The sequence below is a fragment of the Convolutriloba macropyga genome, chromosome 10, assembly GCF_964194025.1.
Source record: "Convolutriloba macropyga chromosome 10, txConMacr16.3, whole genome shotgun sequence".
In the NCBI taxonomy this organism is placed as follows: domain Eukaryota; kingdom Metazoa; phylum Xenacoelomorpha; order Acoela; family Convolutidae; genus Convolutriloba; species Convolutriloba macropyga.
The window spans coordinates 55,442,525-55,461,341 of NC_134477.1; the positions used below are offsets into that span (position 1 = coordinate 55,442,525).

At 35.8% G+C, this 18,817-nt stretch overlaps 2 protein-coding genes across 2 annotated transcripts in view; both read left to right on the top strand.

Annotated features, from left to right (window-relative positions):
* The first annotated feature begins 6,096 nt into the window (after positions 1 to 6,096).
* LOC142348724 (mediator of RNA polymerase II transcription subunit 21-like) lies at positions 6,097 to 12,481 on the top strand. Its single transcript, XM_075400188.1, has 2 exons — positions 6,097 to 6,491; positions 11,698 to 12,481. Exons 1-2 carry the CDS (start codon positions 6,198 to 6,200, stop codon positions 12,214 to 12,216), a joined length of 813 nt encoding a protein of 270 aa, XP_075256303.1. The 5' UTR covers positions 6,097 to 6,197; the 3' UTR covers positions 12,217 to 12,481.
* A 522-nt stretch (positions 12,482 to 13,003) lies between these two features.
* The window catches only part of LOC142348080 (uncharacterized), a 28,629-nt gene continuing 22,815 nt past the window's right edge, over positions 13,004 to 18,817 (top strand). Inside the window, exon 1 of the mRNA XM_075399245.1 lies at positions 13,004 to 13,388. The gene's annotated coding sequence lies outside the window, so the exon portion shown is untranslated. The remainder of the gene's footprint in view (positions 13,389 to 18,817) is intronic.

Below are 18,817 nucleotides of genomic sequence, written 5' to 3' on the forward strand. Positions count from 1 at the left end.
GCTACAAAGTGCTCAGTGAGTTACCACGGAGTTTAAAAGCCCTAGCCTGCCTCCTCATTTCTAGTTCAATTAACAACTCGTATGTTCCAGTAAGTTGGAAAGAATCACAGATAACAGTGATACCAAAGCAAGATAAAGACAGATCAAAGGCTGAAAACTATCGACCTATTAGTCTTACAAATTGCCTGGCCAGATTTTGCAAAACTGTTGTGAAAAACATTGTCTTAGAACATTGCGAATGTCTAAATGTATTTAGCGAAACTCAGAGCGCTCACAGGAAACATCGCTGTACCACAGACAATCTTATCAAACTCACTCGGCACTTTAGTGAAGCTTTCCAATGGTCTGAATTGCTTGTTTTAGTTTGCTTGGATGTTGAAAAAGCATTTGATGCCGTATGGCGTCTAGGGTTGATCCACAAATTAATTCAATTGAGCTAAAGATCCCAATCATTAAGTCGATAAATTCATTCTTGTCACAAAGGAACGTTTACGTAAAGATAAATACTAATGTTAGCGCCAGTTTTTGCCCGACAACCGGGGTGCTCCAAGGCAGCGTAATTGCTCCCATTCTGTTCTTTATATGCGTTAACCGATTGCCAAAAATGAAAGCACAGGTTTCAGAGTTCGCTGACGATTTTGGCCTGTACTACAGATCTCGCTCAACACCATTAATTCACTGGTCAATCATTATAAACTGGTGTGACCACTTGAAAATTAAAATAAATCCTAACAAAACTCAGTGCATGATTTTTAAGAACCCATCTAAGAAAAAGTCTGAGCTCAATTTAAATATAAAAGGCGTAACCGTCGGAAAAACACAGTCGCTAAAGTTTCCGGGTGTTACTCTCACTCCTCATCTCAGATGGAACGATCACTGCAATAGCCTAATAAGGAGAGCAAACAGCGGGTTATTTCAACTGTGGAGACAGCAATCTAAACATCAACGAAGAGAGTCTTTTATTGGTATACAGATCTTGGATCCGGCAACTTTTTTGTACTCAAATGCCTGTTGGATTGACCAATCTGTAGGTGAACTAATTCACAAAAAAAGGCAGTGCCCACTTAATAATTGCAAAAGTACTCTCAATCACCTTCAATACTAAAAAAATGACAAACTGGTGCACTATAGCCATCCGGCGTAGATAGCAGCCCAAAACACTGATTAATGTCAGAATGAGGATCGAGCCCCAGTGCCTCCCCAATTTCAAGGCCATAAATTGTTTTCCAAGATAGATCGGCAGCCGGACTGACATAAGTGGAAAACTTGGGAATTGAATAAATTGGAATGCAAAGACAAAAACGGGAAAACAAGGAGGTGCAACTTTATATAGAAATCTCAGCGAAAAACATCACACAAATTTGATTACTAGCAAACGATATAAGACAAATTATTAGCCAGCAGCGCAGTTGTGAGGAGCAACGAACACGAAGATCTCTATACCAACAACTACGGTTCGAATCCAACTTTGTTTATTTATCACTATGTGATTTTGTTTTTTTTTCATATATCAGTCAAAGCGTTTATTACCCACAGCCAACTCAAAACGATCTAGTATAATTGTCGAAGCCAAACCAATTGGCTCAGCGGAGAATTACGTATACAAGTAACTAACAAATCGAACCGATAAATGTTCGAAGCCGAGAAGTGTCACCTTCCTATTATTTCCTCTTAATTTTTATTTTGCACATAGCCGTCTTTTTATGCGTTCAGAAATATTACGAGTCTATGGGCAATCGCTCGCTTAGTCAATTCGGGGCAGATACAACTGATTTTTAATCCACTTCATTTTCATTCTATTCAGCCAGCCGCTCGCTTATTAAATTCGGGGCTGAACAGATCACCAAAAACATCAAAACAAAAGCTAATTACGGCAATTATCAATTTAATCTAGCTTCCTTTCCTTTTGAAATCTTTATTTCAGTCTTTTAAGCATCTATTTCATACTCCACTGAATTAAATTAAACAGGAGAAACACTCCATCTAGCTTTGTGCTGCGCGCGATTTGGTTTCAGTGGTTTTATGGTTAGGTCATCGTAGCACTTCTAATCAAGCACTTTTTATTTTTCGAACTTTATTTTTCGAATCTATTTATCAAACTGTATCCGTCATTAGACTACGAGTTTATCATCACTCTTTTTTTACGTAGTAACAGTGGCGATAAAAGAGCGTGATAAACTCGTAGTCTAATGCTGAAGTGCCTTTCCAGTGTCGGTCGGGCATTAAAATTTATTACACTGGCAGTTTATTCAACTGCTGTTATCCCAGCCAGGTGTTGATTAAAAAACAATAACGAATTGAGTTCGCTCTTAAAATCTTTGTTTGTCTTTTTTACGAATTAATATTTTATGTGCAGTTCAAATGTTTAATACTTCATTGTCACCTTTAAAGCGTATCGCAAACTAATACTACGAAATGTACCATGAACGGCCCCAAATCATTCAGTCATAACTAGTTTCATGAACGCACTGAGTCAGAATGTAACGACCGGGGAGCCGCCCATGTTTTGTGTCTCTCAGGAAAGCTGTAATGATTCGCTACTAACTTTTTAACAAAAAAAGCGGCGTCCACCAGCAGCAGAACGCCAAATTTGAGGGTGGTTTGATTCTAAATGCGTCCTTAAAGAGGCAGAAAAGATAAAGCAGAGCTTTTTGACGCCGTTTTTTTCAAGTAGATGTCTTAGTTTATGTTTACAGAAAAAACTTTAACAGAGTTGTAAAAAGTGTTCAATTGAAAATATGAATTGAATCACGGAAAACCAAAACTTGAATTTAACCATGAATTTAGTCAGACTGACTCCCGTAATGAAAACCAGTCAGCTAAAAAGAAAAAACTGGCTCGCAAATGGCAGTCTTTTTATGAGCGGAATTACAACTTTTCCTTCTTTGATTAAACTGATCAGTCCCAATGTTTTTATCTGCAATACGTTGCTTAACCGGTCAAACATGCAGTAAGGCCAAACTTGGGATCATCTATTTCCTTAAAAATTATCGCTCCTAAAAACAAAAATGAAACCATAAACTGGGTCGGGCGTTGCAGAAAACAGCAGATTTCACATAAAATACAAGCATTTCAGCAGAATTGAATTTATCGCCTTTATTAGGACTCAAAAACTCGCGAAGAATTACGATCTACTTTGGGTATCGTATATAATCTCAGCAACGCTATAGCATCAATGATCTGCAATTCTTGGGTATTGTTTTTTTCAATGGAATATTTTAAAAAATTTTTTAGGAAAAACTTTTACGATTGCAACAGACCAGAGAGCAGTTTCATCATTTATAAAGGAGTATTGTTCTAAAAATTCTTATAAAATTAGATGAACAAGTTGGATGGAAACAATTTGACCTTTCGATTGTCAAATAAAACATATCCCTGACACTCGCATGGGCCTTGTAACACATGTTTTGCGCCAACCAAATCAAAGCCCAAAAATCTTAAGCCGATATGATTAGCAAGTTAGTGACGTCAAAATGCTACGCAATTAAAATTTTTTCACGTATTGCAACCTTTATAAGCTCAAATTCAGGCCACAAGTAGTAAAATCAGACCACAAAATAAAGTAAACAACTCAATTAACTGTTGTATAACTCCACTTTGCACCAAAAGAAGTAATTCAAAATGTTGCTTTCCGCCTTTAATAGCTACGCAATACAGTTGTTTAAAACAATATTTCTAAAAGAAATGCGAATCTAGAAGAAAAAACAAGCAAAAGTGCTAGCGGAACGATCCACAATAAGCCAACCAACAATAACATCAATCTTAGAGGCAGCTTCCAAGCAACCTCAATAACCGATACCAGTACCCCGTACTACGGCCTCAACAGACAGCCAGGAGATAGTTGTCATGGGAGGCGATTTTTCAAAAATAACTCGAACCAGTTCTTCAAGAAATGATTTTTAGCCACTCTCACCAGCGATGATGCTATGTTGATAAAAAAAGCCAGGGATTGTGTTTTGAAAATTGATGCGGACAGTTGTCGCAAAACCATTCCTTACAACAATTTGTTTTGGAGAGATTTCCACGTAAATTTAGATTGTTTGTGTCAAAGAGGAAGCGGCTATCCCTGATTCAGTCAGAAATGCCTCATTTGACTCATCCTGGCTCTCACTGTGAAAATCTGGCATGGCAATTGGATGTGTCTCTTGCTCTGAAATTGGCAATCATTTTAAACCAATAAGACCAATTTCTAATATTTAACTTCACAAATTGTGGCCAGAAGAAAATGAAGAAATACAAAGTGATTTCGGAGATTCAATCTTAGATAAAATCTTGCATGATTCTTCTGCATATAGCGATCGCTAATCAAAATATCGTACAGTTGAAATTTATAATGAAACAAATGGTTCGAAAGTAGTAAAGTTTCTTTAAGATTTCAAATACTCGGTGTTCCACGAACGAACCCATTAAATTGAGCTACACGTGGACAAGTAAATGACCGTTTCTGCAGAGAAAATATAAGTATTACACTCGATGCACCTGTCGGAGATCATAGGCTTAACCTAGCGCTTCTATCACACAAATAAAAAAGGGACTTTCATGCATGCAAAGAGAAAATTTTAAAAAGTTCTCTAAAAAAGTCGGTATTAGATCAATTACCTCTCAAAAATTTATCTCAAAGTAAAAGACAACTTTTTGGGAGCTCACCTCGCAAGACCATAAAATAGCTGTCTCAAAAAAATTAGTACTTGCCCATCAATATTAAAAATAACTTACGGAAAAATTGCTACGCGCTGTTTAGACCCGAAGACAATTCTTGCGGACCAATGCATGGATTACAACGGTTAGACCAGTCAAAAGAGAGAGAGAGAGATGGAACAATTAGAAACAAAATAAAGTAAATAACTCAATTACCTCTTGTATAACTCCACTTTGCGCCAAAAGAAGTAATTCAAAATGTTGCTTTCCGCCTTTAATAGCTACGCATTACAGTTGTTTAAAACAATATTTCTAAAAGAAATGCGAATCCAGAAGAAGAAACAAGCAAAAGTGCTAGCGGAACGATACACAATAAGCCAACCAACAATAACATCATTCTTAGAGGCAGCTTCCAAGCAACCTCAATAACCGTTACCAGTACCCCGTACTATGGCTTCAACAGGCAGCCAGGAAATAGTTGTCATTGGAGGCGATTTTTCGAAAACAACTCGAGCTAGTTCTTCAAGAAATGATTTTTAGACTCTCTCACCAGCGAGGATGCTATGTTGATAAAAAGTCGGGGATTGTGTTTTGCAAAATGATGCGGACAGTTGTCGCAAAACCATTCCTTGGAGAGATTTCCACGTAAATTCAGATTGTTTGTAAAGTGCTTAATTTTGCCATGGTTCATGGAGTAATACATGCTTGATACTAAGAGCAATACATGCTTGATTATCTACAAACACTTGCAAAAATTGTTCAACATACCTGTTCTTTTCCTCCAAAAGGTTTGAGAAGTGTACCGCCTCTTTGCTTGCCTCTACTACTGCATTCAGTTCAGCTTCAGCTGTGGAGGTTGATACGTACTTTTATAACTCAATAGACCAGTAGACCAGGTGATTTCTCCTGAACTATTGTCAAGATTGAAACCATAACCACTCGTACTTTTTCTGCTATCTAAGTTACAAGCCCAGTCAGAATCCGAAAAACCTTTTAGATCTAATTTGTTACACATCCTATAAATAAGTTTTTCCAGACTTTGTACCCGTCAAGTAGCGTAGATATGCTTTTGCGGCGTTTCAATGCTTGTTTTCCAGATTTTCTACAAAGGAACTCAAAATTTTAGCTGTATGTGCAATATCTGGTATTGTAATCAACGCAAAATAAATTAATTATCCTACTATTCCCCTATAATCACAAAACTGAATATCTTGTTATTCTTTGCTTCCTAATTTTGGCGAATCAAGTTTTGAAAGCTTTGAACTAACATCTAGAGGTGTTTCCAGTATCCTACAGTCACTCATTTTGTACTTCTCTATTAGTTTTTCTATAGAAGCCGTCAACCACTTACAAACTATTTTTTATAGTACACCACTATGAAAGCAGGTACGTGGGAAGCGTAAAAGTTATACGCCCACTAGGACGTAGGGCCCAAACAGAATAGATCCGTTTTGCGATAGGAAAAAAGCGGATAGTTTTTGTTTTACAGATTGACATGAAAAGCTTTCGTTTGTATTCACTCACCATTTAGCATCTCACCAAATATTTCGTTGCTAGTCATGAGTGACCGAGTAACGCAACTGCAGGATGCAATTAACGAGCTTGCAGATCTTATGTGCAATGCTATCGGTCTCTTGCAACAGGAAGCGGCCCCCTCCAAATTTGACGAGAACAACGAAAACGCTAATCCATTGTACAAGCAAAGTGAGGCTGATGATGAAAATGTAAAAAATATAGAGCGACAATCAGACGAATCAATCAATTATTACGCCAAAACGATCATCAAAACGGCTAAAGATATTGACATTCTGATTGATTCTCTTCCTTCCTTTGAAAGCACCAAAGCTTTGCAGGTAATTGTTTTTTAATTACACACTGGTGCGGAAGGAACTTTGAAACGCATCTGAAATTTTGAACCAGCATCTGAAATATATATATATATATATATATATATATATATATATATATATATGCAAAACAACCATTTTATGAATTAAGAATGAGAGAAACCTAAGTGGTTCATATCTACATTCACGTTTGAAGCTGTCCCCCAATCGTTTTGTTTACGACCTCTAGTGGTGGAATTTTTCACTCAGGTTTATTCTGCTTTATTGTAGTTTATTGATCCAACATTTTTTAAAAAAAAAGTTGCGGATTATATAGTCCGCAGGGTGGAGGGGTGTGAATTGAGCCGCTGTGTAGTTTCGATTTTTAAACTTTTTAAAACTCAGATGATTGCAAGTGGGTGCTTAGAATTTTTGTATTTTATAAGCTTAAATTTTAGGCTGCAATGTTTTAAAAGAGGCCAAAGAAATTGATTATTGACGAAAATGAAGCGCATAACAATACATCAACCGCGCTCATTCCCTGCCTTCGTCCACCTTCTCTTTCCACTCATAACCCCGCACGCTCGATCCCACTATCCCCTCGCCCAACCTCGATCAAAACCCCATCCCCTCTCCGTTCCAGTTCCACGGAGCTTATGCCGTAATGCTAGCCTCCTTAAGCTCCAATTCGCTGCTACCGAAGCCAGCCACCGGTTCTAAAAGATTAGGGATAGCGAAAATCGGATTAACATTTTTTAGACAAAAAACCGAATTGCTCTCAAACGAAGTTTGTAGCAATTAAACTAGTCCTGTTGTCTTTTAATGCGACTTTTCGCTTGACGTATTTTTCTGCAGACAATTTTGACATTTCGTCCTCAAAAACGGGATAAACAGGTAGCGCCCGGAGGACATCAAGTGCTCTTAGAGCCTTAAGCTTTACTGGTCTTTTGTTTTTTTCCCTAATGCTCAAGCCTAAACGGAAACCCTGTCCACTAATTGCCTGAGAGGTGCAATTGACTAGCTGGGTAGTTAAACTAGTATTGGCTACTGCAAATAAAAACAACAGTAATCATGATTTTTTTGAAAAAAGGATAAACATGTTGTTCAATTATGTCTTTTTGTTAATGTTTCTTTGTTTTCGAATAGCGTCTTTAAAAACTTTTTCAGTTGTACAACTGAGTCAAAAAAACTAATTATCCACGACAAGGACTTGTTAACACAGGGAGAATTGAGGTAATCGTCTCTGAACCTGTATCTGAAATAAACAAAAGAAACCATTGTTAAAATGATCAAAGATAAAAGGTTTTTTGGAATAAAAATGTAACAATTTTTTTTCTTTATTTTCTTATTCGACCGTGAAAAACAGGCAATTTAACTTTGTTAGTCGAACAATATTCTAAGTTTGACGTTTTCTAAATTAATTTGCTCCCCCAACTTGACTTCATGCTTGATATTGTTTTCTTATCCAGTGCGGTTTGCTGTGCAAATTTTGAAACCCTTCAAGCTTCTTTTTGAATCAAGCTCATTTGTTTTACCCTTCAAGCTTCTTTTAAATCTTTGTATTTATTCTCAAGAGGGAAGTCATGTTTTACGGAACTGTTTCGCAGCTCTTATAAATGAATTGAACAATTTTTTATTCATTGATTTAGGTACTTTGATACAATAAACGGTATATAGGAATTGACTTGCCGGCTTTGAGTTGATGATTATTTGTTGGTGCTAATACTAACTTGTTAAATTCTGTGTCTAACCCTGTTGATAATTTTATGCAGATTTAAAGATTTGGGACCTTTTCGTTTGTGCCCCCTCCCTCCCCCCAGTACCTTATGCACGCACAGTTGGAGCATATACCAAAAGATACCAAATCATTGTAAAATATGGCACGTTCGTCTGGGGTATGTAAATAATATGGGCTCACTAAGCTGGGGGGGGGGGGTGGTAAAAACAGAAAAAAATCCTTCATCGGATCTGTTCATATACTTTTTTGTTTACTTTTTTGACTTATTGCCAAACGCTTCTTTCTGTATTGTTTTTCATTAAAATGCCTTTTAAACGATTGAAGAGTCGTTGTAAAGCTGACATGTTTCACCGACATAATTGAGAAGGAACTATATTTTTTTGGAAATGACGAGGATTATGAAGCCAGTTGAAAAACCTCGCCAGCCTTAGTAGTTAAAAGAGCTGACTAGAAGTACAATGGCGGGTTGGGGACATTTTGTGCAACACGATTTTTACAACAGGGGTGGGACAATGACCTGAAATGAAAAAATTTGACTCATAACCAAAAATTTCGCGCCTGTTTTATCGCCGAAATGCAATTATTGAAAATTTTTTTGGTCCTTCATATAAGGGAGACAAAAACTTTCATGGTGTGAAGGGCGGTTTCCTGAGACACCCCACCTCCATCAATTTTTCCTGCTCACCGCCTCCCTCAACTTTCCTCATCCACCTTCTTACACCTGGTGATTTGGACCCCTCTCATCCAACCTGCCAGAATCCCTTGCCTCTTCTGAAGTGAGGCGGTAGTTTGAGAGCAATTTACCCGTCCTAAGTCGTTTGGTTTTGTTTTTTCTTATGCTCAAGCCAAAACGGAAACCATGTCCTCCAATTGCCTGACAGGTACATTCGGCTAGATGAGTAGTTAAGCTAGTATTGATTACTGCAAATAAAAACAACAGAAAAAACGACTTCTTGAAAAAAGGACAATCGTTGTGTTCAATTGTCTTTTTGTTAACTTCTCTTTGTTTTCACATTGTCTTTAAAAACTATTTTCCAGTTATACAACAATTGAGGCAAAAAAACTAATTAGCCATGACTAGGACTTGTTAACACAGGGAGAATTGAGGTAATCGTCTCTGAACCTGTATCTGAAATAAACAAAAGAAACCATTGTTAAAATGATCAAAGATAAAAGGTTTTTTGGAATAAAAATGTAACAATTTTTTTTCTTTATTTTCTTATTCGACCGTGAAAAACAGGCAATTTAACTTTGTTAGTCGAACAATATTCTAAGTTTGACGTTTTCTAAATTAATTTGCTCCCCCAACTTGACTTCATGCTTGATATTGTTTTCTTATCCAGTGCGGTTTGCTGTGCAAATTTTGAAACCCTTCAAGCTTCTTTTTGAATCAAGCTCATTTGTTTTACCCTTCAAGCTTCTTTTAAATCTTTGTATTTATTCTCAAGAGGGAAGTCATGTTTTACGGAACTGTTTCGCAGCTCTTATAAATGAATTGAACAATTTTTTATTCATTGATTTAGGTACTTTGATACAATAAACGGTATATAGGAATTGACTTGCCGGCTTTGAGTTGATGATTATTTGTTGGTGCTAATACTAACTTGTTAAATTCTGTGTCTAACCCTGTTGATAATTTTATGCAGATTTAAAGATTTGGGACCTTTTCGTTTGTGCCCCCTCCCTCCCCCCAGTACCTTATGCACGCACAGTTGGAGCATATACCAAAAGATACCAAATCATTGTAAAATATGGCACGTTCGTCTGGGGTATGTAAATAATATGGGCTCACTAAGCTGGGGGGGGGGGGGGTGGTAAAAACAGAAAAAAATCCTTCATCGGATCTGTTCATATACTTTTTTGTTTACTTTTTTGACTTATTGCCAAACGCTTCTTTCTGTATTGTTTTTCATTAAAATGCCTTTTAAACGATTGAAGAGTCGTTGTAAAGCTGACATGTTTCACCGACATAATTGAGAAGGAACTATATTTTTTTGGAAATGACGAGGATTATGAAGCCAGTTGAAAAACCTCGCCAGCCTTAGTAGTTAAAAGAGCTGACTAGAAGTACAATGGCGGGTGGGGGACATTTTGTGCAACACGATTTTTACAACAGGGGTGGGACAATGACCTGAAATGAAAAAATTTGACTCATAACCAAAAAGTTCGCGCCTGTTTTATCGCCGAAATGCAATTCTTGAAAATTTTTTTGGTCCTTCATATAAGGGAGACAAAAAACTTTCATGGTGTGAAGGGCGGTTTCCTGAGTCACCCCACCTCCATCAATTTTTCCTGCTCACCGCCTCCCTCAACTTTCCTCATCCACCTTCTTACACCTGGTGATTTGGACCCCTCTCATCCAACCTGCCAGAATCCCTTGCCTCTTCTGAAGCGAGGCGGTCGTTTGAGAGCAATTTATCCGTCCTAAGTCGTTTGGTTTTGTTTTTTCTTATGCTCAAGCCAAAACGGAAACCATGTCCTCCAATTGCCTGACAGGTACATTCGGCTAGATGAGTAGTTAAGCTAGTATTGATTACTGCAAATAAAAACAACAGAAAAAACGATTTCTTGAAAAAAGGACAATCGTTGTGTTCAATTGTGTCTTTTTGTTAACTTCTCTTTGTTTTCACATTGTCTTTAAAAACTATTTTCCAGTTATACAACAATTGAGGCAAAAAAACTAATTAGCCATGACTAGGACTTCTTAACATAGGGAGAATTGAGGGAATCTGCTCTGAACCTGTATCCAAAATAAACAAAAGAACCATAGTTAAAAGGATCAAAGATGAAAGGTTTCTTTTGGAATAAAAGTTGTAACAATTTTTTTCTTTGTTTTCTTAGTCGACAGTGAAAACCAGGCGATTTAACCTTGAGAACGATTTTTCGTTTTTTAATGACTGAAAGTGTCTGCAACTCTATAGTCAAATTTAGTATACTTAGATTAAAATCGTTTCCTTGCGAGAGAGACAACTAGGTTCCTTTAAAACGTGTTTTCTTAGATCGTGATCTTTAAAGACCTGAATTTCAGCAACTTAGGATAAGTGAAAATTAAATATTGAAAAAGTACCCGGTAATTGAAAGATTAAAGTATGGCAGTTTTTTGCAAATCAATTGTATTGTATTTTTATTTTAAAATTTTCTAAATTAATTTGCTTTTCCAACTTGACTTCATGCTTGAATTTGTTTTCTTATCCAGTGGGTTTTGCTGTGCAAATTTTAAAACCATTTTGCTCAATAGTTTGCACTGTTTTACCCTTCAAACATCATTTAAATCTTCTTTGTATTTATTCTCAAGAGGGTACTCATATGTTTTACGGAACTGTTTCTCAGCTCTTGTAAATGAATTTTACAATTTTTGTTTCATTGTTTTTGGGTACATTAATACAACTGTATATAGGAATTGACTTGCCGTTGATCGATTACCCCTTTTTGGCCGAGGGATTTCTTGCAATTGACTATTTTTTTCTATTAACCCTGATTATTTTTTCTTTATAGATAACGGGAATCGAACAGCTACAAGCACAAAATGTCAGCGAAATCGACCGACTAGAACACTTAGTAACACAAGGTCAAGTTCTTCTAACTACAGTTCAGTCTTCAGTACTTAACATCTGCGAAGCCCAAATTGCCCAGAAAGCCGCATGCAGCAACCAGGCTCAGACTTCAGTCCATAATTCTTTGAACACAGCAACTGAAACTCAAGTCAAAATTGAACCCGCTCTAGAGCAAACAACGGTTCCTGGAACCGAAATGCAAGCCGATGGTGCGCCAATAAACTCTACAGACTCGGAAGCTAGTAGAATTATGCCTCAAACTCGTGTTGAAAGTATGGACATTGATAATGTAGCTTCTAGTGTCGCTGATAATCAATCTAATCCAAATGATTTTATATCTAATCACCAAAATCTGGGCTCAACTGAGTACAATAATGGCATGTCGCAATTATTTGATGGTGCTAATACTAACTTGTCCAATCCTGTGTCTAACCCTGATGATAATTTTATGCAGATGTAAAATTTATTTGGGAGTCATTTCTGTTTGTGCCCCCCCTCCCAGTACGTTATGCACACCCAGTTACAGAGCACGTACCATAAGATAGTAAATCATTATGTAAAATATAGCACGTGCGTCTGGAGTGTTCTCATAGCGCGTGCGTCAAATGATATGAACCCACTAAGCTGGGGTGGGGGCACAAACGGAAAAGATCCTTTATTTGATCTGTTAACTTGCTTTTTTGTTAACTTGTTTCACTTATAATTGCAAAACGCTTCTTTCTGAATTGGTTTTCATAAAAATGTTAAGTTGACAAGTTTCACTGACAAAATTGAAAGTGTGATTTTTTTAGCACCAACCAAAATGACCAGGGATATGAAGCCAGTCACGAATGACCCATTAGATGAGAGGCGTCTGAAAAAAAAAATTCGCTGGCCTTGTTGCAAGATTATTTTTTTAAAAACTAGACATAATGTTTAAAATCCTATGGAATTTTTTGCCTAACCTTAAATAACTAACATTGACCTATCTGAATAATTAATGTTTTGAGTCAGAAACAAAGTTTTAATTTGCTAACTAACGGGGGGGGGGGGGGGGGGGGGGAGGGGGAGGGGGAGGGGGAGGGGGTAGATCCGAATTTTTTTGCGCGCACGGTAATCTTAGTATGTAAAGGTTCTTTCAGTTAATGTTTGAACTATTCAAATTAAAAACCTGCTTTGTATAAACGTTACAATTAATAATTAAATGCTATCAGGAGTCAAAAGACTTTATTAATTATTTAAGCTTTCACTTTGATTTTAAAACAAATTTATTTTGCAAGGAGACATCTTGAATTCGACTTAAAAAAAGATGCAGATTATTTTCTATTCTGTACAAAAGCTGATTTGGTCTTTTTTGAATTAGTGTGGCAACAATGGTAATTTGAGTTAGACTTATATATACTCTTGTTTACTAGATAATCGAAAAGTTATTTTCCTTACGAGAATATAACGTCCATCAAATGGTTCACGTGGACTTACGATTACTTTACATTTGAACTTTTGAAGTTTTAATAGTGAGTTTTAGCAATCCGAGCATTTTACATTTATTTCAAGTTAACTTGTTTCAGGGATTTTAGAATTATTATTTTATGCGAAATTACTGAATTCATTTTATATTTTTTATGGGGTTCAACGCAGTTGTGGGTTTAATGAGTATGTTCGGAGTTGATTTTTTTGAGTCGCATAGTTGCACAATTTTCTAATGCTTGTATCTTTTTTGGGTCTTCCGAGAACATAAGTTCTTTTAAACTGCGAGAACATAAATTCTTTTAATTTTCATTAGAAAAAAATATGAATAAGAAAGGGTTCTTTCATTATTAAACAAATTTTTTGTACCGACATTATTGTATTGGGGAAACTATATATTTTCTCCAGCCAAAATCAGAATTGTTTCTATACACCCTAGAAATATAAGAATGCTATTATTTGAAAACTCATAAAGTGTAGAGTTAAACTCCCTCCCCCCCCCCCCCCCTCCGCCCTCCATTTACACACACACGCAGCACTTGCATCTCCACCGCCATTAACTTTGTTTTTTTTTGACACATTGATCGTCGATCAGGGTCCCTCATAGTTCATGGTTTCATTGGGTTCCGATGAGTTTGAAACGTTCCGAGGTATACACTATCTGAGGCTTATGATTGGTAATGCCAACTTAGTTACAAAAATATTGTAGTGAATTTTGCATTTTTCTCAAGTTGTTTTTTGGATATTTTTGTTTGTTTCATGCTTTTTAATTTTAACGGGCCAGGCCCATAAAGCTTTTTAAATCTTGCAGATGAGAAATTAGGTAGATCTGATCAACGCAATAGTGCTTTTGAAGACATATAAATAGATTTTTTTTAAACATTTTTAATTAGTTAATTTTTTCAAGTTTGTCGTTTTTGACCGTCTGTCTCTTGCTTTTCCGCAAGGTTCACATTGGCCTAAAGTTGATTTATCTTGTAGCATTAAGCAGTAAGGGGTTTGTTTTCTGAGTATTTTGTTGATCTTAAGCTTCAAGGAATCATGATTAATTCTCGCTGAAAAATCTTGTGTTCTGGCATAGAAGTTATTGTTTTTCCATGTCTAAAAAAACAATTTTGTGATTTTTGTGTCAGAGATAATCACATTTTGGTGTCGGAGATAAGATTTTCTTGTTTTATTCTAAGGTTAATAAAATTTCATTTAACGGACAATATTTTGTTTTTTACCCGAGGAATTTTAGTTACTTTTATAATCTGTATGTTTCTTCTCTGTTAATATTAATAGCCGCACAGCCATAGCTTGGGCTATTATTGGTCTTCTCTTGTTTTTTATTTTGTCGTCAAGATTTTTGTTACGACCATATGACGTCACAACCGCTTCAAATCTGCATTTTGTTCAATCGTTTATGCAATTTCAACTGAATTGCGTGCGTGACGTCATTTTTTACTCTTAGTGGAGCGAGTTTTTTGTTCATTCGCGTGATTAAGTTTTTGGTCACACTTGACTTACCTCACTCTAAAAAATGACTTCCTCACTTTAAAATTGGCTTTTTTAAAACTTTAAATCAGGGAGATTAGGTCAAGTTAGTGTGTGTGTGTGTCCCTCTAAATGAAGGTTATTTGAGAGCAGCTAGCAGAAGCGGCAATAAATTAAGCAGATTCATAATCAAAATATAACATCTCACCATTTAAAAGCTTTATTTGATGTTTCTTTTACTATTTTTTGAGACTGCAGATCTACGAAGCTATTGCGGCTATTTTCTGACAATCTGCCAGCTCTGTTTATTTATTAAGTGGTTATTTATTTTTTTTGTATTAAAACTTGTTTATGGAATCTTATTGACTTCTATTTGTCTTTCGAAACTCAAATTTTTCTAAGCTTTAGCTGCTCACACATTACGGGAAAAGCTGTCTATCCAAGCATTATATTAAAAACCGACAAGTACGTCAGCTTAAAGCCTTTAAATCAAAGGTAACAAGGAACAATCGCAAAAAAGGATCTCTTGTTCAAAAATATTATATCACTCAGAACTAATTTTTTAAATCCGATGCCCCAAATTACAGTAGAGTATCTAGAACTCTCCATTTATGTTGTTTTTCCTTACAAGTAAAACAAAGCCCCAAATTACATAAAAACAGGGAACAGTCTTAATCATCTTCGAAAACCAGGAAAAGCTTCAATTTGAAGCAAGGGCCAATCAATTATTCACTGTGGGCTTTGGGGTCACGGATTTGTTAAGATAAACCAATCAGGCGGTTTTAAGAATGTGACGTTGTAGAAAATGCGACAATTGGAAGAAAAATGTTTCGAAGTTTACAAAAGTAGCTAATGTTGCATCCAAATTGTTCTCTATTTGTTCTCTATAAGACAAAATAATATAATAAAAGTATAATGCTTTGGTTTAATGGACCAAGAAACAGACCAACCTTAAGCAATAAGGGCCACTTAAGCTCCAAAAATTCTAATTAAAATGCTTACAATGCATCTTAATCCCCTCAATATATGACGGAAATGGTTCTTAGTTGGTAAAAAGAATGCTCACAAATTTTAGCTGAAATTGCGTAATTTCATTTCTTTCATGGACTATGCTGGAGAACACCGTGCCACGAGCCGTTTTTGTTTTTATGGCCGATTTCATTTTTGCTGCCTCAACATTGGATCGAAATTGTTCTAAAACGGTCACCAATTAGGCTGCGTCGCAATGCCAAAAACGAAAAGCAGCCGTACGAAATACACTAGTTATTGTCAACGCACATGAGGAGAGCTCAAAATGTCTTAATGAGGGTGATTTTTATGATGATCCTGAAATTTGCACAATACATAGTGAACAGTGCCTGTAGTGTGACTGGATACGATCGTCTATTTAGACTATGCCGATGTCCAGTTATTAGATTTTCAGCACAACAAACAATTGCATATGTAAGCAAAATGATTCCGTGGAAAAGCTGGCCTGAAAAATATGAGAGGACTGTCTATCCTTGCTTGTTGTTCCGACCCACTTTAGTGGGGAGGAACTACATCCTCAAATTGTTTTTTGCTCAGTTTAGCCGATCGATATATTAATTGTCGACGGTTGTGAGGGGTATCATTACAAAGCCCGTCCAGATTAGAATATTTGATTAAAAAGTTTTTTTTGAATTTCGTTTTTTCAACGGAGTTATCGAGGATTCAACGGAGTTATCGAGTTTGTGAACATTTGACCGGTTTTCGTTGATTTTGTGCACATTTTCCATAATCTTACAAACTTTTTTTGATAGCCGCACAGCGATAGCTGGGGTCATTATTGGCCTTCTCTTGGTTTTTACAATTCAAAGAATTTGAATTGTATTGGGGCGCTGTGTTTTTTTTTAAGATGTGCTCACACATTTTTCAATGACTTCCATCTTTCAAAACGGGATAAACAAGTAAAGACCCATGGGCATTAAGTTTCATTAGAGGCCCAAAGTGAGATTCAGTAGTCCTTCAAGTGCTTATAGTGGTGCAGCTGCTGGGAGGGCCTTAAAGGTTAAAAGGTCGTTTTTAGGAGTTTTTGGGCTCAAAATGTTCCAATTTTTCGTGTTTTTTTTATTTTTTTTTGTTTTAGTCTTACGTTGAAGTTTTTGAAAAATGATGAAGGCCTTTTGCGAGACAAAATAATTTGTAATGACCATTTTATGAGCTATATGTTTTGGTACTACAAATACAAACATGCAAAATGATGCTAATTTTTGCAATTTTTTTTCAAGTTTTTTTGAAAATTTTTCTTTTTTTGAGTTTTTCCAGCCTCAGGGGCCAGGAAATGTCCTTTGTGGTTTGAAAATAGAGCACTGCATAGTTTGTAGTAATAATAGATTGGTTTTCAACATTTTAATGTCTCGAAATTTGGCATTTTTTTAATATAAAATTTGCAATTTTTTCAAGGTTTTCTAAAGTTGTAGCCGATTTTTGATATTTGTCCATTCTCAAGTGCCAGAAAACCTATTCCACGGTCTGATAAAAACTTTACTGCAAGGTTGTTGGCTTCAATGGATTCGTTATCAACAATTTAGCTTTCGAAATTTGGAAAGTTTTGATAAAGTTTGCAATTTTTTTCAAGTTTTTTTTAAAACATTTGTCTTATATTCAGTTTCTCTTGCCTCAGTAGCCAGCTAACCTGATCCAGGGTGTGATAATATGTTATTAGATAGCTGCTAGGTGGCAACTGAACGGTTTTCAAAATTTTATTTGAATGAATTTCTTTTTTTTGAAGTTTGAGATTTTTTCTAAAAGTTATTGCCTATCGATCTTTGAGCCAATGAATTTTTTAATGTTTGGAATGGGGTTAATGGATAGCCTCTAGAGACACAGAAAAGATTCTGAAGATATTAATATCACAATTTCAGCATTTTTTAAAATTTTGCAATTGATTTCATTTTTGTATTTTTCGTTCATTTTTGAGTTAATCGATCTTCAAGGGGCCAATGAATTTTTTCAGGTCATGCAGATATAATGCTGGACCGATTTCAAAAACAACAAATGGCCTTGAACATAATATTGAAACATGTTTTTTTTTCTAAATGGATGAAATTTTGCCTAAGGGAAAAAAGCTTCGAGTTTTAGTAATGAGTATATTTTTGTTTAGTTCGTTTGATTGTTTTAGTTTCTCAATCTTTTGAGATTATTTTGTTTGTTTTGGCTGGCTTTGTTCAATTGATCTGCTGGTCAGCTGGAGTACTTTTAAGTTTTTCATTCAATTCCTTGAATTGTATTTCAGGACTTGTCTTGCTATGTTTTTTTGTTACGACCATATGACGTCACAATCACTTCAAGTCTGCTTTTTGTTCATTCGTCCATGCAATTTCAACTGAAGTGTGTTTTTTGCATTTGTTGCTCTTAGTGGAGCGAGTTTTTTTGTTCATTCGCGTGATTAAATTTTTGGTCAAACGACTTACCTCACTTTCAAAAATGACTTCCTCACTTTGAAACTGAGTTTTTACTTTAATTCAAAGAGATAAGGTCAAATGGGTGTGTGTCACTCTAAATGAAGGTGATTAGAGGGCAGCTAATAGAGGCAGCAAAAGCTTATCCAGATTTTTAATCAAAATAGAACATATCAGCCTTCAATGAAAAGACGAATTTTTTTGGTCTGTCTTTTTTACTGTTTTTTTTGAGACTGCAGATCTACGAAGCTTTTGCGGCTATTTTCTGCTAAGTTTGAAAATTTTGCAAAAAATTTTTTGAAAGTGTTGAAGATAACGTTGTTGGTTTCCCTCTAAAATTAAAAGAGAGTTGTTGAACTGTGCGATGCAATTTTTTGGCTAAAATGTTGCTGAATTTTTTAACATTCGGCCCTTTTTTCATCAAAATCTGCAGAAAAAATAAGTCCTTTTAGTCCACATTAGATTTTGCGTGATTAACAAAACCAAAAACTGCTGACAAAATTTCTTTAGGACCAATGAGGGCTAGTTGTACTTTTGTTTCCTATGAGAGTGCTCTTGGATTAAAATTGTGCCTGTTTTTTGCTAATTTAACTCGATAATTATCGAAAATGCATCATTTTTCTGATATTTTGACTTTTTTGTCACATTATCCCTATCCATAATATTCGGAACAATTACGTGTTCCTAATGGACGAACATCAATAGAAAGGTTAGTTT

Bases quoted from the DNA above. Each gene is read 5' to 3' on its own strand.
- LOC142348724 (XM_075400188.1), top strand. From the start codon at position 6,198: ATGAGTGACCGAGTAACGCAACTGCAGGATGCAATTAACGAGCTTGCA. The intron at 6,492-11,697 runs GTAATTGTTTTT...TTTTCTTTATAG, and splicing joins AAAGCACCAAAGCTTTGCAG to ATAACGGGAATCGAACAGCT.